Source organism: Carassius auratus, unplaced genomic scaffold (genome assembly GCF_003368295.1).
Source record: "Carassius auratus strain Wakin unplaced genomic scaffold, ASM336829v1 scaf_tig00216140, whole genome shotgun sequence".
In the NCBI taxonomy this organism is placed as follows: domain Eukaryota; kingdom Metazoa; phylum Chordata; class Actinopteri; order Cypriniformes; family Cyprinidae; genus Carassius; species Carassius auratus.
Genome location: NW_020528431.1, coordinates 27,732 through 51,717, shown reverse-complemented (window position 1 = coordinate 51,717; position 23,986 = coordinate 27,732). Strand labels below are relative to the sequence as shown.

The following is a 23,986-nucleotide window of genomic DNA, read 5'->3' as shown; positions in this document are numbered from 1 at the left end:
ACCTCATAACTTCAGCAATAACTGAAAAGTTATTTAGCTAACACAATTAACCTTTTTTCCTGCTTTTCTTCTCTTTTCTTATTAGCTACTGAGTTGTTTTAATTTAACAAGGCTATGGAGCTTTTACCATGAACATAATTGTTAATTGCTCTCTTTTTCCTGCAGTAATGCTGTTTGTGGTTAAAGTGGCATGCATTCACACCACCAAGGTGTTTTGAATGAGATTTTTCAGGGTGTTTTCACACATCTGTGTAACATAGGCTAAAGATATTTTGAAGAATGTTGGTTACCAAACCTTTATTGACTTCATTATTGTATGGTCAAAACACAGAAAAATTGCATTATAGACCTAGTATAGTGATCAAATTGTTATCATTAGCAGTTCACTAATCTGGACTGACTGTGATCCATTTGTCCATTCCAGATTACAGTTTCAAGCTGACTCAGACATGGTTTGTGGTTTCACGCCAGATAAATGAACTGAATGCTGACATCAAGTGTACTAAAATTCACACAAAAGCTCAAGTGTGAAAGCACCCTCAGAGTTGATTGTTGCTTTTAATAAATTGCTGTCATATTTGAAGGATCCTTTTCTAATGCATGCTACTTTTCTTAAGTATATACTAACTTGGCACAGGTCTATTCTAAAGTATAATGCTTTCCTCTCTTTTTGTCTTCTTCAATGTGTCTGTCTGACCATTTATGGCTGGCTGGAATCTCACTCTCTGCTCACATTGCTGCCTATGGGAACTTTTTGTGGACCTGGACCCTTTTTACTTTTTAAACGTGATACATTTCTCCACCAATTTATCCTACAAAATGACTGTGGTCACCTTAATGGCTACCCGTAATGCCACCATGCAGCTAGGAACCTGCACATCCAGCAAGCCATACACCAGTAGACCCTCTGGACATTCCAGATGGACAACCACTGGACATCCAAACCTGCTGAAGGACTGGTTGGGTCCCCTTACTGTTCACCTTTAGCTCTCAGGCCCTCGGCTGAACAACACCCAGCCACACAGCCCACCTCCTCCACAGGTAACCCCATGTGGAGGAGTCATGCTGTAGCCTGTGGCTTTTATGGGGTAGTAGATGTGCCGTTTAAACCTGGTATTAACTTGCATCTATAGATATCTTATTTTAAATATGCATTGCTCATTTTTAGGGCTGCTCTGATCACGATCGGCCAATCATTAATGCGCAACTCGTCAGTAAGCCGGTCCTCTAATCAGCGGTAAATTCTGTTCAGGTGCGTGATTTCACATAGAGCAGCTGTTACTACACGGAGCCGTTGTTAACTGAGAAGATGCACAAATAAACGCTGAAAATGAACGTGGATTTGCGCAGCTTTCATTTAACAATTGTTCCGTGTAGTAACAGCTGCTCTATGTGAAATCACGCACCTGATGGAATTTACACCGATTAGAGAACCGGCTTTACTGACGAGATGCGCATAACGATCGGCGTGCGATCGTGATCAGAGAAGCCCTACACCTTTTCAGTATTTTTGATTACCTTTGCCATCATCTGCTGTGGCAACTTACTTAAAGTTACTCTTTAAAAAACGAATTTATTTGTAATTTTTGTACATTATAATCCCATAATGCCTAATCCCCAATAGCATATTTTTCAGACAAAATATTACAGAATTAAAAATTTGGCATACAAATAATTCTCAGAATCTGACTTCTAGACAGAATTCCTCCTAGTGTTTTTCGCCGTTCACTTTTAGCTGGATCAATCTACCATGAATGTTGCCAGGTGTAAAGGAGGTTTTGTGTGTGATGTGTGATTTGCATGAGTTATTGCTTATTGATGTAAATTTATCAGGTTTCATCTACTATATCATTTTGCTTGCTTATCATACTTTCTGCAATCTTTCATCCTGCTTTAATATTTTTTTCTATATCACACTTTGTCATTGTTGTGACATTGTTTTGACCTTTTACTGGTTGAGTTATTTGTTCTCCTATATTTTGTGTGTCCTAATTTCTCACTTTATCAACATTGTGGATATGCCCCTTTTTCTGTGGATCTCTTTGATTTATTCTTGAATGTAGTGTTTTTATGTTTTGCTGTGTCCGTGTATTTCAGTGTATCTGTTCCCCATTCTCATTTTCCATTTGGTTTAATTGTAGCCCCCTCCCACAAATCCATGCGTCATGAGTCTGTCAGAGCCTGGTTGGACTCGATGTCTGGAGGTAGAGAAAGAAAAACAAGTCCCAGCACATTATATTAGTGCTAATACATACACACATCAGTGCATGACAATACTACTGAACATGTAACACCACTGCAATCATTGTTGAACATTGATTGCATGTTGAAACATAACATGCAAAAACAAGTTGACCCCACTGCATGCTGGAGTGGCGAGACCATGTCTGGTGTGATAGCTATTTTCCTTCAGCTTAATCCAAACACACACTGCATCTGACATGCAGGGTGTGTTTAGATCCTTCATATTAATCCAAACACACACTGCATCTGACATATTCTTTCTGAAAATAGTATAAATTATGAAATGTACTTAGGTATAATTCCATTTTGTCCCAGGATGCATGTGGTGCATCTGTGGAGGATGCAAAGAGCTTGTTGTGACATAATTACAAGGGCACTATATCTGTACTGCGCAAGGCCACAGAGAGGTCATTACCAAAATGAACTTAAAACATTTCGGAGTATTTTTTGGCTCCGAGAGCAGACACGCACAAACGCTTGAATACAACAGCCTTGAGGCATGTCACAGAAGTGCAGGAAAAAAATTAGACTGAAAATGGTTGCAAATGATTCCAAAGCTTGCAAATAATTTCAGCTGAAGTTCAAATAACATAATGTATGCAAAAATGTGTTGGTGTGTGGAAGGGGGTCTCTCAGCTAAATTTCCCTCTTTATTTATGTTTGTAATGGTCAGTTTGGTGTCATTGCGTTTCATACTCTTTACTCACCCCTTCTCAACAGCTTGCTGGTTTTGAGCCCCATTCATTTGACTGTGTGTAAATGGACCTGCATGCTTTTAACTGCTAATACAGTTTGTTTATTTCTACATTTTGTCATGTGCACTCATTGGTGTGTTTATTTTAATGTTCCCTCAAGTCCATCATTTGTAGCTACATGAATGATATAATCTGTGCTTGTTTTTTTTTTTTTTTGCACACATTCTTCATTCCTTGTCTGTTCTGTTTTGCTAACACCTTCTGCATGTGGAAGGACTTCTAATATTCCTGAGTATAGCTAATAGTTTTTCCCTTTTCTTTTAGACTTTTGACCATTGTATTCATCTTATTTTTCTTCTCCTGTGATCCCAGAGCCCTGTGAAGAGGATGATGACCCAGAAGCAGAAGCCGGCAGTCCTGACTTTGAGCCAGGCACTGAAAATAGATCAAGGTTTGTCAAATCCATGTGCCATTTTATGGTGATATATCATTATGTCTTTAGGAAGTTAACTGTTAGAATTTAATTCATTGAAAACCCCTTCACTACTTTGCTACATAAAATTAGGTTAACAGTCTTGACATTTAAAGATCGTCGCCTACTGACAAACATAAGATAATGTTGTTTTACATAAGTTAGTTACTTTTATTGGTCTTTGAATAGATTGTGTTACTTCCTCTTTTTGTAATTTATTTAATTTATATTATTTATACATTTGTCTAAATTCATGTGGACAAAATGTTTCCTTTTTAAAATGTATGTTTTAAAATTCTATAATATCACAGAGGACATTCCCTCAGATGCAGAGGCTGAAGCTCGCTCACATTGCATTGATGAAGTGGTGATGCTTCCAGTGGATAATGGCAAAGCAGAGATCCAGGGACACGTTTCCAACACTGGTATTCATAACCTTATCATAATCAAATAAATACATGCCTTTTCCATTTCTGTTTGAGACTGATGATTGCAAATGTTCATGCACTTGCATAACTTGCGTCTCTGAACACATTACATCAGTTGCTTCATAATTATGCAGGCTTTAATGATTTTCAATGTCCATCAATATTTGAGCCAGTTTTATTTATCCTTGCAGAGAAAACGTCTGCAAATCCAAGGGAATTGATTGTGGATGTTGTGCTGTCTCCAATCCAAAAACCTGCATTACCCATTGAAGAGGTGATACTGGGCTCTGGGATCTAAATGTCTTTGTCTGACTTGTATGCTGGGCATTTAAAAATGGTAAAAGCCTCTTCTTACTGTAACATTTTACCATTAATTTTCTCATTCTACAGGTAAAAGAAGTTTCTCCTGTAATACTAGTTAAATCTCCTGGTGCACGTTTTTTTCCTGAGCCCTATCTACTTGATGATGTCAAACCAAACATTCCCTTGCCTCTTAGTCCTGATGCTAAAAGTCCCTATTCACCTGCTGCTCAAATTATTGCGCTGTCACCCATCTGCTCCCAACCTGTTCCACAACCAGAAACAACGTCTCTTAAATCTCCTGTACAGCATGAGCCTTGTGCCTGCTCTCCAACAGGTAATCCTTTGTCTCCGATATGTACTCAGTCACAACCCTGCAACGAGCCACCCTCACCCCTCTCCACAAGCTCCCCTGTCAGGACTCAGCCAGTCCCAGCTATCACTTCCACTCCTTTGGCTAAACCTGCTTCTGAGAAGAGAACCAATGAACCCTTGAAAGATTCAGTGCCTGAGGAAACCCCCGTCAAGAAAACGGACCTCATTGAGGAGTTCTGGTTGAAGAGTGCAGAGATCAGAAAGAGTTTAGGACTCTCTCCTCTGGAGCGAAGCAAACCATCAGTGGAGAAGAGCATTGTGAAAACTCCAACGCCTGGATCACCATCTCCAAAGTCGTTCACCCCAGAGGACTTGTCTGAAGAGCATAAGCCTTCTTTCACAGGCCGTTCTGTCATACGCAGGATCAACATTACTTTGGAGGGTCAGGTTATATCTCCGGTGGAACCTAAGAGTAGTGGTTCTGAAAAGAAGGACTTGAGCAGCAGTTCAGGGTTGGGTCTCAATGGAAGCGTGACTACAAGTCAGACAGTAGCTAGTGACAGCTACAACAACTCTGATTCTACCATGCTTACCCCTCCTTCCAGTCCCCCACCACCTCCACCTAATGAGGAACCAGCTTCTCTCCAAAACAAAAGGTCCCAGATGTCCTGGGACAACCTTCTTGAAGCCACAGAGGAGCCTAAACCTGAGACTACACCCCCTAAACCTAAGACTCCAGTTAGTCCTCCTCAACCAAAACCACTTGTGGCTCCAGTTCCAGACCCTGGAACTAACCCACCTGTTGTTATGAGAGTTAAGGAACCGAATAAACCACGACGTGAAGAAGTGAGAAAGTCTTTTGTGGAGTGTGTAGAAGAGATACCATTTGCTGACGACGTTGAAGAAACATATGATGACCACACTCCGGACACAAGTGTTCTGGAAAGATTTTACACCCCGCCAACCAGCAAGGTCAATCGTGAGAAGCCGCCTTTGCACCTGGCACTGGCAATGGAAAATGGCAAGCCCAACATACCTGGTGGAGTTTCCCAGACAGCAAAGGGTCCCCAACGTTTTTCTCCTGAAGCCAAGGAGATTGCAGAAGAGCGAATGCGGGCACGGGAAAAGTCTGTGAAGAGCCAAGCTCTGAAGGACGCCATGTCCAAGCAGCTTACGAAGATGAAAGAATCAGATGCTGCCAAGGGTGCTGTGGCAAAAGTAGCCTGGAATGTTCCTGAGACAACAGGGAAAAGCAAAAAGCAATCAAACACACTCAAGGACTCTGCAGTGAAGGCTTTGGAGTCCAAAAAGCAGACAGACACACCACCTGACCGTTTCTTCACCACACCGACCAGTAAGACCTTGGACAGTTCTGTCACATCTTCAGAAAGCTCAACAGGGGGCAAAAGCAAGAAGCGCAGTTCACTGTTTTCTCCGCGCAAGAACAAAAAAGAAAAGAAAGCCAAAAATGAAAGGCTCTCTGGCACAGAAGAGACTCCACCCAAACACAAGTCCCTGTGGAAGGCAGTGTTCTCTGGCTACAAGAAGGACAAAAAGAAAAAAGATGACAAGTCATGCCCAAGCACATCCTCCAGCTCTACAACTGAAGACTCTGGGAAGAAGAAAGAATCACCATTGGACAGGTCCTCAGGTCAGCTAGAATTTTTTCATTTGAACAACTCCCCTTTGTCAGAATTCATCATTGTCTACGCCAGCTCTGTTCCAAAATCTAGTATAAATCCTAAATAGGCAGCTACTTTCCAAAACAGCATCAAAACCTTCACTTATTCTCATTAGATTCAATGATTTGACTCTCAAATGATTCCAGCAGACTCTACTGTTAATATATTGCTAAGATAATTTTGTGGTACCTATAATAAGCAAAAGTGAAAATGCCGACCAGTTCTCATTCAGGCTCACGTCAGACCCTCATGGGTTGTGTTAAAATCTTGCAGAATATTAATGAGTATATTTTGACTTACACATGTTTTCTCAAAGTCTCTTTTAACTGGTGATTTTCTTATGCAAAGTTCTCTCTAATTTACTGATGTAGATTTACGTCTGAGGAGAAATCTGAGCTTTTCTGAGGACTCTGATCTCTCCTGTGATGATGTACTGGAAAGATCCTCTCAGAAGTCCAAGGGTGATGTAAGTATATAATATAAATGGCTGTTTTTTCCTCATTTGAGTCAAATGTTTTCTCTCTGCAGAGTCTCCGATTTTAATGAAATCTTTTACTCTTCTCAGCGTCATATGGACCTGTTTGACTTGGTATCAGATTTGAAAAAAGATGAGAAATCCAAAGAGAAGGATAAGGACAGGGCAAAGGAAAAAGGAAAAAGAGTAACAAAGAAGGGCAAGGAAAGGTCAAAAGAGAGGGAGAACGAACGAAGAGTCAAAGAAAAGATTGTGAAAATGAAGGATGTGGAGAAAGAGAAGGAAAAGAGGAGGAGGTATTTCAGTGATGTATTGCACAGCAGTTAGAAGCTACTTGGTTTCAGACAGAACATGATTGCAACACTATGGCAACAAACCAGTAAATATTTTAGATAAGCACATGTAAGAAATATTTTTCTATTTTGTATTTCTGTATTGCATTTCATTCGTAACCTGTAAGAAATCAAGTTTCTTTAGCCTTGCTGTGTTTGTCTGAAGGTGAATAGAGAGAGATTGGGGCTAGATGTGTAGAAGGACAAAAAAAATCATATTCTGGTGTCCACCAAAAATAATTTAACATATAATTTGTAGGCACTTTTAGAGTGCAGTGTTCATCTGACTTTCATAACTTGCCTAGTTTTGGTTGTGACACAGGTCACAGGTATTTTATTTATTTATTTGTATTTTTTAATTTTTTGGTATTCCCTAGCAAATCTTCTAGGTAATCTAGATTTCATCTGAAAAGGTCCAAAATTAACTTTTTGCCACACTTGCCATTGGTGGGTGAAAATTTCTGGCCATAGATAAAATATATATACATATTTCTTACTAGTTTTGTTGGTTAATGTGATGAATATTTCACATTCTGTCTGTGAAATATTCAGTTTAGTTGCCGGGGGTTAATTCTGGACCCTTAGTTTACTTGTGTTGTACAAAACCACGTCGCATTAATTTGTACTTTTGCACTCATCCCAGCCTCCTTAAATGTTAACTGTAGTTTTGTTTGTTGTCATAGAATCCTGATTTTGTTTAACTGTACATTAACCCATCTAATCACATAATTTTTGTTTTGTTTGTTTAATTTATTTTTCTAAGTCTGTTTATGTACCTCATGCACTGGCGTTCAAGAGATCGTATGCCACAAAGGTAGTGTGTTCATTCATTCCCATTGGTCTACCCGTTTTACGCTTGCCATATCACACCGTCATGCCTAACCCCCGTCTGTTATTGTTGGTCAATGTTTGCTTTGTTTTACTAACCATTTTCTGCAGCATGGCGAAGGCTAAAGCGCCCCCTTTCTGTTGGAGGATGTAACTGTATCACAAAACGTTCTTAAAAGGCTTTCTGGCTATTTACCTGCATACTGTTTTCTATACTGTGTACCAACTCGTTTTTCTTGTTTCATAGCTTCTACTAAACTTTCTTGAAGAAACTCCAGTCAATTATTTTTCAGTCTATGTCTGTCTTACACTTTGTTACAATTTATTGACTGTGCAATATACCAATGAAATACACAAAGAAATCTATCTATCTATCTATCTATCTATCTATCTATCTATCTATTGTCATGGTCTGCAGATTTAAAGTTTGAGTTAAGTCTTTTTTGTTTGTATTGTTTTGAGTCTTTTTTGTTCTTATTGTTTTGAGTCTTTTTGTTCTTATGTCAGGTGTAGTACAATTGTTTTTTTTTTTTTGTTTTTTTTTTTATGGTGTACTTAATATGCTTGTTTTTTATAATTGGTTTCTTTAATATAAGTGTTTTTTATTATTTGTTGAATTTCCAGCAAAAATACATAAACAGTACCATTATTGTGATAAAAAAAGTTATGTTTGATTTCTGTGACTTTATTCTAATGCTAAAATCGCATCTAGAGGTGCTTTAGAATTGTCAGTCAGAAGTATTTAGTATGTTGTGGCAGTTCCTAGCTTTGACATTAGGCTCTGTTTTAGACTCCGCTGTAGTCTTCTATTCCACAAAATCCTTGCTTTAGACATCTATGAGATGCCAGGCAAGGATCCATCTATAACTGACCTGGACACTGGTTACAGGAGCACTGGATCTGATTTTTAATTTCCTATTGCAGAAAACATACACGGAGGAGGAACTCAATGCCAAGTTAACAAGAAGAGTACAGAAAGCTGCACGGAGGCAGGCCAAGCAAGAGGAGCTCAAGAGACTCCACAGAGCCCAGGTGAAAGCATACTAATGACTTTTTTTTCCATGAGGTTGTCAGAAAGTTGAATTTCAGCCATCGCTATGCAGAAGAAAAGAGTGTAAAATTCCAAAATGAACAAGAAGCTGCTTTTTGATTGCTCAGATCATTCAGAGGCAGCTGGAGCAGGTGGAAGAGAAACAGCGGCAGTTAGAGGAGAGAGGTGTGGCTGTGGAAAAGGCGTTGCGAGGGGAAGCAGGTATTTCTCTCTTTAAGTCTCACTTCAATCTGAATGTTTCCTCAGATGTGCTGCTGAAGGGTTAAAGCCTTGGAGCAGATCTTCATATGTCATGCTTTTCTTTGTAGTAATACTTTGGTCTTTAGGTCAGAGCGCTGCTTGCTGTTGTTTCTAAATTCAAGCTTCAAACTACAGTGCAAGCTTAAAATTATGTTTTTGCAATATTTGCCTTATGATTAACTAGGTATACTAAGTATTCTGATGCATAGTAGTGTTATGCCTTTTTTTCATATACAAACCTTGCAAGAAGGTTTTATTTAATCACTAAATTTGTGACACCAGGCTCAACATAGACATAACATTTGCATTACATTCATATGGTTATAGAAAACCTGGAAATGTCACGGAATTGTGATTTCCAGGCCTGGAATAGACAATGACAATTATAAAAAACTTGAAATTCATAGACTTTTATTTATTTTTTTTTGTAGTGGATATCTTTTTTTTCTAGTTATGCTCAGCTCTAAACTATTTAGGTCAAACTTGCTTTTTGAGCTTTCCAGTTGAGCTGCAAGTGAATCTCAATACATACGATTGGCTGTATATCTGAAATCTCTGAAATATAATTAAATGGCCGTTCTTATTATATTTCATGTGTTTTCTGCATTTAATTGCACATGACAAGCTATCACAAATTTGGATTTTCCTTTTGATATGTACTACAGTAACAGCTGAAAGAATTACTCCAATCCTTTCCATTATTGGATGCAAAATCAAGTAGCCGTAGCTCTAACAAATTAAAATGTATGGATTTGTGATTTGTGATTCTCTAGCAGTAAGGTAATTATAGGCAGTAGAAGAAAAATGATGAATTTTGCCTCCTCTCTCCCCTCCATCACGTCTTTATCTAGTGTTTCTTAATCTCTTTTTATTCTTTACTCTCTCTAAGGGTTGTATAAAGGTACTAGTGTTAGTCCAAAACAGCGTAAGAGGCGCTCAGGTATCCATGGTCATAACTTCAGTAGTTGTTGTAGTCATCTCTGCGTATCATGCCATTCTCAAGCCGAACATCCTGGTCTCTCCTCATGTGTGTCTCAACTGCATGCCCCGTCAGTCCGGTCATGCCAAACATAGATTTGCATGCTGCCTCACTGGATGTGAGCCACTATAAATGATAAATAGGCTGTTTCTTCAGTTTTTAATCTATATCATTCTGTTTTGTGGATCCTAACGTTGTAAGTCGTCTGTTAAATGCTATATTCTTGTTTTTTGTTCTTTAGTATATCATGTATTCACAAACTGCACAGATTATCTGTAATATTTTGAGTTAAAATGCCTGATATACACTGAATAACAAGAGTTTTAGATAGATTCTAGATAAATAGGTAGAAGGGTGTGTAATTAAAGATAGAAAAACGTATTTGTTTTTTCCTTGTGGCGGAACACAGCAATGCAACAAATCTATGTGCTCATCTACCATTACAGGACATGCAATATAAATGCAAGTAACTACATGTGTTTACATGCCGAATAACAAATGTGATGTGTATTCAGCATACCTTACTGTGTGAGCGTGTGTGTTTGTGTGCAACATATGCATCACTTGAAGCTACTGGCTGTGCCTGTGTGTGCAGTAACATGTTTCTAATATATCCTTATTATAGACTATTGGGGAGAGTCTAATTACAGTGAGATCCTGGATTTGCATCTGGGCGGTATGTATTTCAAATCTGTTGCTTGAAATGGACTAACATCTGACGCCCTTTTTTCCCCCTGTACTTACTGAGTCTTCCCTCTGCCTAAATACTGTCATTTTGCCCTGCAAAATTTAATGTTAATTCACTTAATATATACAATATATATACACACACAAACACACACACACACACACACACACACACACACACACACACACACACACACACACACACACACATATATATATATATATATATATATATATATATATATATATATATATATATATACATACATACATGTTTCAGTTTTAACGATTGTATCATTTTTATAAACTATTTAAAAATCAAACCAAACATTTATTATGTATTCTTTTAACCAAAAATTGGTCGCTTGCAAATGGCTCTGGCATTAGATTTGCTTGTTTTTAGTTTTAATCAAAGTTTGCAAAGTAAAAATGTGCCATTAGTATATAGCAGCATCTGAAATCCAAAATGCTTAATCAAATGTAGCTAGCTTGCAATCCTGATTAAGCCCCTCCCCTCTAGCCTTCTGTAGCTGCCTATGGCTGTCTGCTTTACCCGCCAGCACTTTAGCTTTCATGTTTTCCTCCCATACCTGCTCAGTTGCATAGAGACCCCGAGAGATCCCAGTGTTCAGTGCATCATTTCTGATTGCGATTGATCTAATCATGTGTGGCTCGTCTTCACTGTGTTCCCTAACCTTATATCTCATGCTGTGGATCTGTTGAGTGCTTGTTTGAATGACTGTGTTGTCTTGTGGTGTTTTGTTGATCACACTGTGAAGTTACAGGCAAGCCATGCCAAGATCACCCACGCAGACAGGAGATAGCGTGGAGCGCTGTTTGTGATGGTGTATAAATTACCCTATTGTTTTTAAAGGACATTGAGGCATTGTTTAAACCACCTTCTGAATCTTTTTCAATGCAACAAGATGTTGCAGGGTAATAAGGGTTATTTTAGGCATTTGTTTTTGGGTCTTTACACATGCTAAGAGTATATATCAACAATTGTTTAATTAGAAAACCCAGGTAAGTACAACATATTCACATGTTTAAATGTTCTGGTAAATTATATGAAGATTTTGATGGAAACAGCATATGAAATCCTAAAGCAAGCAAAATTTGATAAGTTGATAAGTTTGAAAAAAAGTTGATAAGACTTCTGTTTGGTGTTTTAATGCTGCAACCCCATAATTGCTTCTTGTGGCTACATTTTCTTTCATTTTTGTAAATGTTTATACACATAGATTAAATGGCTAATATGTGTGCTGTTTGCTTGGACTGATTTTCCTGTAAAAGCGAGTTTTTTCATCACAACCTAGTTGGTGGTGGACCTGCTAACAGTTGGTGGATTTCTTGTAATTCTAGCTCAAACTCAAGCATAGCGGGAAAACTTGGTCGTCATATATAAAAAAAAAAAACACCTAGAAAGATTTTGTTGCTTTCTCTGTAACTTTGCATTGGTCTGCATTTGTTTATGGCTTGTTTCCCGTGGGTCGTTTCCATGCATGTCCACATAAGAATGTGAGCTTGTTGCTTTTCATGGATAAGTTGTTACCAATTCTTCCCATAACTGCAGAGGATGAGCCAGTGAAATGAGATGAGTACTCAGTGCATATTAGATTGAAACAAATCCTTTGAATGAAATACCCCTTTTAATGTCTATTTGCTTTTTGCTTTTTTTGATAGGGTCAGACTAGTGCTCACTTGGATAAAATAGGAAACTAAACCAATCTTCACATAAGACTGTTACATTAGTGCTGATTAGTTTCAGCCACTTCTGAATGCAAACAATGTCGAATTTGAGCATTCGAGGGTTGCGTTAACAAACTCCTCTGTGATAGCCCCTTGTTGTGAATTGCCCGACATCTAATTGTTTCAGCATTTTAAAGACCATTCCGTCATCCCTAGCTTTGCAGAGCATAAAACATTGTACAAGGATCTGGCTTTTAATTTGCTCCCATGCATCACTGGCAAAATCATTTACTCTGGTGCCAATCATTCTTCTAACGTTCATATGATGCATTTTTTGTCTAGAGCTCTTTTTCTTCTTGTGGCTGAATTGACACCCGCCGTATAGATTGCTTATTTCCACATCAGACGTAGTGAGAGGATTGAGAAATATATTTTGCTCCCAGGAATATCCCCAAAGATGATATAATAATTCAGCCTTAGCTTTTAGGAGAGCTGCAGTTACATACTGTACTTCTTTGATGTAGCCTGTGAAGGCATTAGGTTTGCTCTTGAGTTGCCACTTATTTGCCCTCAGTAGTGCACAGAAGGAAAAGTTCAAAGAGTAGCATGATATTTCACGTCTCTTTCTCAGTTCATTCATGTTTGCGCTCTGTCCTGTGTCATTTCCTCCCAACATGTCACATCACACTGCTGCTTTCAGTTTCTCCCGATAGTTCGTTCTCTTTTTGATTTCGCTCCTCACTTTTATTTCTCTTCCACATCTCTTTCTTTCTCTCCTCTTTCTTGATTTCATCCTTCTGGTCACCTCCAACGCTCTGCTCACTCTCTCTCTATCTGCTATTGCGCTCTCTCTTTCTCTCTCTCTCATAACTTTCCTGTGTTGTGGAAGTTGAGCCCTATGTCGGGACCCCTCGCCGAAGAGCCCTGTACCTCTGCCCCTGCTGTGCCCCTGAAGGTAACGTAAACCCCGTCATGTTTTCCGCCGGCAAGCTGTTACCATAAAAACATGGCCAGCGGCATTACTTTGACCACTGGAGTACAGCCTTTGCCCTTCAACTACAAAGTCCTCTCCCCTGCCCATGTGTGTCCAGGCTTAGTGGATTTCCCCCAGCAGATTGCGTCAGTGCTTCTGATGTACAAATAGAAATTTGGAGCAGGCGAACAACTGGCTGGCTGGACGATATTTCTCAGTCTTTTGCCAATATTCGATTCCATGAGTCAATTGATGCTCCTGTTGTGAAATGTTATCATATATATATATATATATATATATATATATATATATATATATATATATATATATATATATACAGTATTGTTCAAAATAATAGCAGTACAATGTGACTAACCAGAATAATCAAGGTTTTTCGTATATTTTTTTATTGCTACGTGGCAAACAAGTTACCAGTGGGTTCAGTAGATTCTCAGAAAACAAATGAGACCCAGCATTCATGATATGCACGCTCTTAAGGCTGTGCAATTGGGCAATTAGTTGAATTAGTTGAAAGGGGTGTGTTCAAAAAAATAGCAGTGTGGCATTCAATCACTGAGGTCATCAATTTTGTGAAGAAACAGGTGTGAATCAGGTGGCCCCTATTTAAGGATGAAGCCAACACTTGTTGAACATGCATTTGAAAGCTGAGGAAAATGGGTCGTTCAAGACATTGTTCAGAAGAACAGCGTACTTTTATTAAAAAGTTGATTAGAGAGGGGAAAACCTATAAAGAGGTGCAAAAAATGATAGGCTGTTCAGCTAAAATGATCTCCAATGCCTTAAAATGGAGAGCAAAACCAGAGAGACGTGGAAGAAAACGGAAGACAACCATCAAAATGGATAGAAGAATAACCAGAATGGCAAAGGATCAGCCAATGATCACCTCCAGGATGATCAAAGACAGTCTGGAGTTACCTGTAAGTACTGTGACAGTTAGAAGACGTCTGTGTGAAGCTAATCTATTTTCAAGAATCCCCCGCAAAGTCCCTCTGTTAAAATAAAGGCATGTGCAGAAGAGGTTACAATTTGCCAAAGAACACATCAACTGGCCTAAAGAGAAATGGAGGAACATTTTGTGGACTGATGAGAGTAAAATTGTTCTTTTTGGGTCCAAGGGCCACAGGCAGTTTGTGAGACGACCCCCAAACTCTGAATTCAAGCCACAGTACACAGTGAAGACAGTGAAGCATGGAGGTGCAAGCATCATGATATGGGCATGTTTCTCCTACTATGGTGTTGGGCCTATTTATCGCATACCAGGGATCATGGATCAGTTTGCATTTGTTAAAATACTTGAAGAGGTCATGTTGTCCTATGCTGAAGAGGACATGCCCTTGAAATGGTTGTTTCAACAAGACAATGACCCAAAACACACTAGTAAACGGGCAAAGTCTTGGTTCCAAACCAACAAAATTAATGTTATGGAGTGGCCAGCCCAATCTCCAGACCTTAATCCAATTGAGAACTTGTGGGGTGATATCAAAAATGCTGTTTCTGAAGCAAAACCAAGAAATGTGAATGAATTGTGGAATGTTGTTAAAGAATCATGGAGTGGAATAACAGCTGAGAGGTGCCACAAGTTGGTTGACTCCATGCCACACAGATGTCAAGCAGTTTTAAAAAACTGTGGTCATACAACTAAATATTAGTTTAGTGATTCACAGGATTGCTAAATCCCAGAAAAAAAAAAATGTTTGTACAAAATAGTTTTGAGTTTGTACAGTCAAAGGTAGACACTGCTATTTTTTTGAACACACCCCTTTCAACTAATTGCCCAATTGCACAGCCTTAAGAGCGTGCATATCATGAATGCTGGGTCTCATTTGTTTTCTGAGAATCTACTGAACCTACTGGTAACTTGTTTGCCACGTAGCAATAAAAAATATACTAAAAACCTTGATTATTCTGGTTAGTCACATTGTACTGCTATTATTTTGAACAATACTGTGTGTATATATACAGTATTGTTCAAAATAATAGCAGTACAATGTGACTAACCAGAATAATCAAGGTTTTTAGTATATTTTTTATTGCTACGTGGCAAACAAGTTACCAGTAGGTTCAGTAGATTGTCAGAAAACAAACAAGACCCAGCATTCATGATATGCACGCTCTTAAGGCTGTGCAATTGGGCAATTAGTTGAAAGGGGTGTGTTCAAAAAAATAGCAGTGTCTACCTTTGACTGTACAATCTCAAAACTATTTTGTACAAACATTTTTTTTTTTTCTGGGATTTAGCAATCCTGTGAATCACTAAACTAATATTTAGTTGTATGACCACAGTTTTTTAAAACTGCTTGACATCTGTGTGGCATGGAGTCAACCAACTTGTGGCACCTCTCAGCTGTTATTCCACTCCATGATTCTTTAACAACATTCCACAATTCATTCACATTTCTTGGTTTTGCTTCAGAAACAGCATTTTTGATATCACCCCACAAGTTCTCAATTGGATTAAGGTCTGGAGATTGGGCTGGCCACTCCATAACATTAATTTTGTTGGTTTGGAACCAAGACTTTGCCCGTTTACTAGTGTGTTTTGGGTCATTGTCTTGTTGAAACAACCATTTCAAGGGCATGTTCTCTTCAGCATAGGGCAACATGACCTCTTCAAGTATTTTAACATATGCAAACTGATCCATGATCCCTGGTATGCGATAAATAGGCCCAACACCATAGTAGGAGAAACATGCCCATATCATGATGCTTGCACCTCCATGCTTCACTGTCTTCACTGTGTACTGTGGCTTGAATTCAGAGTTTGGGGGTCGTCTCACAAACTGCCTGTGGCCCTTGGACCCAAAAAGAACAATTTTACTCTCATCAGTCCACAAAATGTTCCTCCATTTCTCTTTAGGCCAGTTGATGTGTTCTTTGGCAAATTGTAACCTCTTCTGCACATGCCTTTTTTTTAACAGAGGGACTTTGCGGGGGATTCTTGAAAATAGATTAGCTTCACACAGACGTCTTCTAACTGTCACAGTACTTACAGGTAACTCCAGACTGTCTTTGATCATCCTGGAGGTGATCATTGGCTGAGCCTTTGCCATTCTGGTTATTCTTCTATCCATTTTGATGGTTGTCTTCCGTTTTCTTCCACGTCTCTCTGGTTTTGCTCTCCATTTTAAGGCATTGGAGATCATTTTAGCTGAACAGCCTATCATTTTTTGCACCTCTTTATAGGTTTTCCCCTCTCTAATCAACTTTTTAATCAAAGTACGCTGTTCTTCTGAACAATGTCTTGAACGACCCATTTTCCTCAGCTTTCAAATGCATGTTCAACAAGTGTTGGCTTCATAGGGGCCACCTGATTCACACCTGTTTCTTCACAAAATTGATGACCTCTGATTGAATGCCACACTGCTATTTTTTTGAACACACCCCTTTCAACTAATTCAACTAATTGCCCAATTGCACAGCCTTAAGAGCGTGCATATCATGAATGCTGGGTCTCATTTGTTTTCTGAGAATCTACTGAACCTACTGGTAACTTGTTTGCCACGTAGCAATAAAAAAATATACGAAAAACCTTGATTATTCCGGTTAGTCACATTGTACTGCTATTATTTTGAACAATACTGTATATATATATATATATATATATATATATATATATATATATATATATATATATATATATATATATATATATAATTATTATTATTATTATTATATATATATATATAATTATTATTATTATTATATATATATATATATATTTTTTTTTTTTTACTTTTGATGTGTTTTTTAATTTATAAATATATTTGATATAATTTATTTTCAGTTTTTTTTTATTTATTTGGTATCACAAAGTCATTATTATTTAGTGTCATTTATAATTAAAATCATTCATATCTAAGGAAATAATTCATTGTAATAATCAGGAATAATATTTATTACATTTTTAAACATGTAGTGTCCCATGCAAGGATTTTCATGAACATCTGCCCCAAATTGACTAATGAATCAGGAAATTTGAAAATTAATTTGGAAGAATTTTTGAGATTAGATGTTATTAAAATTCTATATCACCAACAAAAAATCGAATATGTGGTAAATGTTTGGTATATCGCCCAGCCCTCAGCAGTAGCAGCTTAAGTTAGGCCCATATTTAGGTTCCCTAATTGATCAAGTTTCTACTTTTATTTTATATACACTTAAAACTTTCTAAAGAGGATGAGCATATATGCAGTTTTAATTAGTACATTAGAGCAGACCTGCAGTAATATGATGACACAGATCATTAGTGTCTATTTTGGGGGAAACTGCTCTGCTGACTGTAAGTGTGAATTTAATTAACAGCATGATTGTCATCAGCTCAAACCAAGTTCTAAAACTGTCCCAACCTCACAGCACCTTTACAGAGCTGTATTGTGGTAATCCATAGATTATATATTCACTGTGTGTTCATATGCTTCCATAACTCTGATAATTTGTTATGAAGGATAGCATGTGTAAGGGGAACACAATAGGAAAGTGAGGTCTCCAAACTTGGTAGTCATTTTTATGTCTTTGTCTTACCATTACATTCAAATTTGAAGTCAACACGAACTTAATTAGAACTGACTGACATTTTATTTTATAAATTTGTGTTTTATATATATTCTGATATTATTACATATATACTGTTCTCAGTAAATTTCTGGTTGAAATATCACAATAAATTAGTAAGCTTTTTACATTTCATGTTGACTGTACATGCTGTAGCGCAAGAGTTTGGCAACATTGTGTTTTTGTCAGTTTGTGATCTGGTGTGTGTAACTCTGCCTGTATAAAACTGCTCTTTTGGCACGAGGTTAGCGTGGCTGTTCTACGACTGTTCTAACTGTGGTTCTTCTTTCTCTGTTCCTCTTGGGAAAAGCATGGGGCTGAGTGTGGGGGAGGCCACTCACAGTGCGTCCCTCTGGATAAGTTTAGCCTCCCTGTCCTCCGTTGTCCCCGTCTCTCACTGTTTTTGTGTCTGAGGACCTCTACTTTGCCTCTGTGTGTTTAAAACAGTCAAGGCCAGCAACCGCGAGCACAGCCGTTTCGATTTATGTGTGTACTGTCTTTTTCCCTTTTGTGTTGCTCTCCGTCAGCTATAAGTACGTCATGCTGCATCCAGGTTTGCCGTGTGATAGCTCATCTCAGTGCTTGGCTTCACTAGTGTGTTTATGTATGTGAGTGTAAGGATGGGATTTTTATAGATCTCTGGGACTGTACTAGCATGGGCTGACATGTACAGTTGTTCCCACATACAGCCGGTTGACAGTGTTCTGCATTGATCATGGACTTCAGCACATGCCATGAGGCTTTTTATCTCATGCAGTATGTTAGAGGAATGTCTAACTGCACTGCAGATGAAGAAAATTGAGTCACAAGTTTAACCCATAGCTCTTTTTAAAGGAATGTTCCAGGTTCAGTGCAAGTTTAAAGCCATTATAAAGCCAGTGTGATACTAATTATTTCTGTGTAGAATGTAATATTATGATATATGAGGAAAAAAATCTAACATTTTGCTAATTTAATAAAAAGTATTGTTGCAATTATTTGTGTAATTATAATATCTAAAAAAATATATATAATATAATTGTATCGGTCTTTGTTATTTAGCCATATATATATATATATATATATATATATATATATATATATATATATATATATATATATATATATATATATATATATATATATATATATATATATATATATATATATATATATATATTAGTATAACTGTATATTTAAAATGTAGGTTTGTATTTATAATAATCATATATATAATGTATTTTATTCTATTTTTGTAAAGCAAAATTAATGTTTAATAAATTCAAAAATTAACAGCATTTATTTGAAATAGAAAAAAAATAACTCTATGATCAATTTAAAATATACTAGGTGAATAAAAGTGTTTATTTAAAATAATAATCCTTTGAACTGTCACATGTGTTATTTATACTTATTTATATATGTATATTATTTGTAAATAATAATAATGGAGTACAAATTATTTCTAACACTTTGCCACCAATACAGTCGGCTGTTGACTTCTTCAGAAACGGGAACATTTCTTTATGATAGGCCGTAATTATTGCCATGCCATTGGGCTAAAATGGTATACAGTTGGGTAACTTAATTTGTGGAGTAAACCTCCTTGGAGCAAACTATGGACCCACAAAGGTAAAACCAAGCTTAGATGTTCACACTTTTTGACATATACCTGTGACATTGGGTAGCTTTCATAATTAATAGACGTAGTCCTACAAAAAAGGGTTTCAAAGTTTGAAGCAATATCCACTGCCTTGAAAAAGACCAAATGCCTCAGAAGTCCAGTCTGATCAGCATTGATCATGATATGCTGTCCAATCAGAAGCCGTACCTCCACGCCATCCTCTGTGAACCCGACAGGCTCGACCTCATCACGGTCTTCCACATTCCCACCCTACTCTTGTCCTGATAAAGACATCCTGGCTTGGCTGTCATCGCATTTGCTGTGTGGGTGTCTGTGTCAGCGAGTGGTTAACTGCCAGGTTCCTCATGCTTCTACATTTTGCTTCTTGCAGGAATGGGTAAAAAGGACGATCCAAAGCTGATGCAGGAATGGTTTAAACTGGTCCAGGAGAAGAATGCCTTGGTGCGCTATGAATCGGAGCTGATGATATTGTGAGTAAACACCCAATTTAGGATTCATTGGCCATTTCCCATGGCTCAATACTCTTAATTTTAACTTAATTTTATATTCTGTCAACATTTCTATTCACATAACTTTTTTCAAGCTCTAAAAATAAATCATAGCTTTATTTATTTATTCATTAAAAAGAAACCCATATTCTTGTATGTTAATGTTTCTCAGAGAATAAAAAAAAAATCTCTCTCTCTCTCTCTCTCTCTCTCTCTCTCTCTTTCTCTCTCTCTCTCTCTCTCTTTCTCTCTCTCTCTCTCTCTATATATATATATATATATATATATATATATATATAAAATCAACAGATTTACACTGTTCTCCAAAACAACAGCCAAAAGTGGGAAAAAATATCTGCTGAACCAGCTTGATGTTTTTAGCAATAGGGTGTTTTACATTTGTATTAATTTTCTGACATTTTATGATTTTCTTTTTTAAGAGTATTAAATAAGCCAAAACCTTTAAGTTAAAAATTAAGAATTAGCATTTTTTAATGCATGTGAATCTTAATTATTTTTTGTTTATTTATTCATTTTCATTCATTTATAAATAAAAAAACTCAAATGTAATATTAACAAACTAGTATATTGTCTGAAGTTGTCTGGATGTTTTTATTCGACAAAAGGAACAAATGCTTAGTCTTTCTAAACGAGAACTGATGGTCTGTAAAAGGCAGATTCGCCGTAGGCAACAAGATGGTGCTGAAGTATTATACCAGATGCATTTATTTAAATCTGTTTTGTTCTGTTTACATGGTGTGGATATGAGATGCAATTACATAGTGACTGTGCCACAGATGTAATCAACTGTGACTCAAAGATGAGCACCAAATGGCCATACGTTCAGGCGAAAGGACAGTTTCATCAACAAAACCCAAATTACAAAGTGTTTTTCATCAAGAAAAGAAAAACCATGTTTGTGGAATTTCCATAGGGAGATATTAACAGTTTTGCAGATCTGAGCTGCATCACATTTGTCATCAACTCTTCACTCTTCGTTCAGTCTGACAGTATTGGATATGTAATTACATGTGCTTGTTTTTACATTTAGATTTTCCAGAATGTAGAAGTGCTCACTTAAGAGTTAATATTAAATGCACTTATAACTTTATAAGACTTTAAAATTTAATCTTTAGCAAATCTCAAAATGAATATCCATTTTTACAATGTACATTTTAAGGTAATGAGGCTACCTTAATATGAATATAATTATTAGACAGAATTTGCAAGTAGTATGTAATTATTAAATAGTATGTAATTATTAAATATAATTTTAATAACAGTGCAAGAAGTTTAAAAATAAAACTGATCAACCAAATAAAAGAAGATCCAACAGTGCTTTTAACGTTTGCTTTAGTTCTTCTCAAAGTACATGGCTTAAAAGTACATCTGCTCATCCAGACCCTCGTGTTTGTCTGGACTGTTAAGCATAAACCAAACATCTCTGGGCTTTAATGGCAGATGGTTCCTTAATTTCCATGTTTCATCAAGGAATCCAATATCTTTGAACATCAAAGATCTCTGTAGTTTAATAGACATTTGTTCCCTTCTTCCATTCAATTCTACTTCTTCCTTCCTCTCTGCAGTGCTCGTGAGCTGGAGTTGGAGGACAGACAGAGTCGACTGCAGCAGGAGCTCCGAGAACGCATGGCAGTAGATGGTACTTTGTACTCCAGTATAGGCCTGATCATAATATTAAACCAAAAAAAGTGATACATTCAATTTTTCACTCTCTGCAGACCATCTGAAGACCGAGAAGGAACTTGCAGAGGAGAAACGGATTCTTAATGAAATGTTGGAGGTAGTCGAGCAAAGAGATTCGCTGGTGGCCCTGTTGGAGGAGCAGAGACTCCAGGAGAAAGAAGAGGATAAGGACCTGGAGGCGGTGATGCTCTCTAAGGGATTCAGCCTCAACTGGGCTTAGCATAACAAACGCTTCTGACTGCCAGACGTTCCCAGTTTCACTGCAGGGAGTGTAAAAAAATGCAGAAAGAACCAGTCCATCTTCCCCCTTGTTTAATTGGGCATCAAGAACGTTTACAAATCCACTCATGAGCACGATGATGATGTTTACGAGTTCTTCTGGCACGACTCAGGGCGTTTCTCTCGCCAGCCAAGGCATTGGTTTTGTGCAAGACGCTCTCTCATTCAGAATGAGTTTTTTTTTTTTTTTTTTGGTTTTGAAAAGGGACATATCAATCCTGCTGATGTTGAGGAAGTCTGAGACTAATGATCTTACAAAAAGCCAGTCTTGTTTTTCAGACAACGTCTGGTTTAATCACCGGTTACGTTTTCATGGACTAAAGGTTTTTGGATAAACGTATAAGCAACAGACCTCCATGAAACAGATGAATGAAGTCTTTAGGTGTGGTTCACAGATAAGCATGTGGTAGACTTCTGTAATTGTCACAGACATCCTCAGCGACCGACACGTTGTGTTTGTAGCATCAACAATTGCACAATTTTCAAATCTGTCAGTAGCCACCTGATATTAGAGATACTGGTGTTTGCAGGGAACGCAACGATCTCAATATTACGCACTTCACTGATGTTGGTTTCCATTTGTCTCGAGCGGCATTGCCACACATATATCCTAAAATCAGTTTACAATCATTTATAATCCATGAATATCTGATACTTGTATTATAGTTTACATAAAGCAGTGGAGTATATATTAGTATGTAAACTTCCTCAATGCAGATAATTCATAAGAATATCTATCTACACACAATATGCATTGATGTACAATCCAGTGCGTTGGTGCATTTATTGGTTGGTAATTGGATTTATGAACAGTTAAGGCACCCACTGCTTTTCTGACTTTATTTGGTATCAGAGCAGATGAAGAATTGGTGCCCATTTTCACATTTAATTATCTTCCACCAAGGTTTGGTGTTGTATTCCACTTTCTCCAGGCTTGGAGCAACATGCCTTTTTTTAACTTCTCATGCAACAGCTTTACACATCCACAGAGTTTTCTTATGTTTGCAGAGTGTGTTATTTATAATTGTCTTTATAAAGTTTTATACCACGAGAAATCGTTCCAGCACTGTCGACAGACACCGGTGCTGATTAACAGCGGGAGCACGTTGTCATGCTCGTAACATCAATATTGCAAATGAACATGCCTTTTTCCTAAGTGTACATTTCATTTTAGTCACCGTTATGCTGTATAGATGGGCACAGATTTTTTTGTTGTTGTTTTTAAGTACAGATAACTGTGAATGAAAACATACACATGGTCAAAGAGTTATTTAGACTAAAATGTTTGACAGATTTTATGGTATTTATTAACATGTGAAAAAAATGTATTATATGTAAAGTAAATGAATCCTAATTTTTAAAAATGTTGTTGGCTCTTGAAAAAGCTTCATGTTGCTAATTTGCATATTGGGTATTGGATGTATGCAGAGGCAATAAAACAATGCAGTTACAAATGACTACAGTGCTTGAAAGTTGTTTTTTCACACTTTTATTTTATTTTTTTGCGAATAAACTTCAACTTAATGTGCCAACTTTATTCAGATGTATTCTACCTTGATGTGCTTTTTTTGCAATGTTGGTAAGCTTTCAAGATTTAACCCATTAAGATTGTGATATCTGCATATGAATATTTTAATACATATATATGTGTGTGTGTGTGTGTGTGTATTTGCATAGGTAATTGTAATTGTGGCTTTTATTATTATTTTTCATATCTACCATGAAGCATTTAAATGTTTGCCTGTGTGTATACATACATACATACATACACACATATATACATATATATATATATATATATATATTTACACACACACACACACACACACACACACATACACTTAGTGCATTCAGGCTAACATTTTTTTTACCTAACCTGTGTTCCCTGGGAACGCAATGCTCTACCACTTGAGACACAGGAACATACAG

At 37.2% G+C, this 23,986-nt stretch overlaps 1 protein-coding gene across 1 annotated transcript; it reads left to right on the top strand.

The window, feature by feature from the left end:
• Window positions 1-1,024: 1,024 nt before the first annotated feature.
• LOC113097201 (protein-methionine sulfoxide oxidase mical3a-like) lies at window positions 1,025-23,514 on the top strand. The gene is made up of 15 exons (XM_026262421.1): window positions 1,025-1,041; window positions 2,142-2,204; window positions 3,312-3,390; window positions 3,723-3,836; window positions 4,031-4,113; window positions 4,230-6,105; window positions 6,508-6,602; window positions 7,707-7,757; window positions 8,696-8,803; window positions 8,930-9,023; window positions 9,952-10,002; window positions 10,667-10,717; window positions 19,957-20,056; window positions 21,661-21,734; window positions 21,814-23,514. Exons 2-15 carry the CDS (start codon window positions 2,166-2,168, stop codon window positions 21,996-21,998), a joined length of 3,000 nt encoding a protein of 999 aa, XP_026118206.1. The 5' UTR covers window positions 1,025-1,041; window positions 2,142-2,165; the 3' UTR covers window positions 21,999-23,514.
• The last annotated feature ends 472 nt before the right edge of the window (window positions 23,515-23,986 follow it).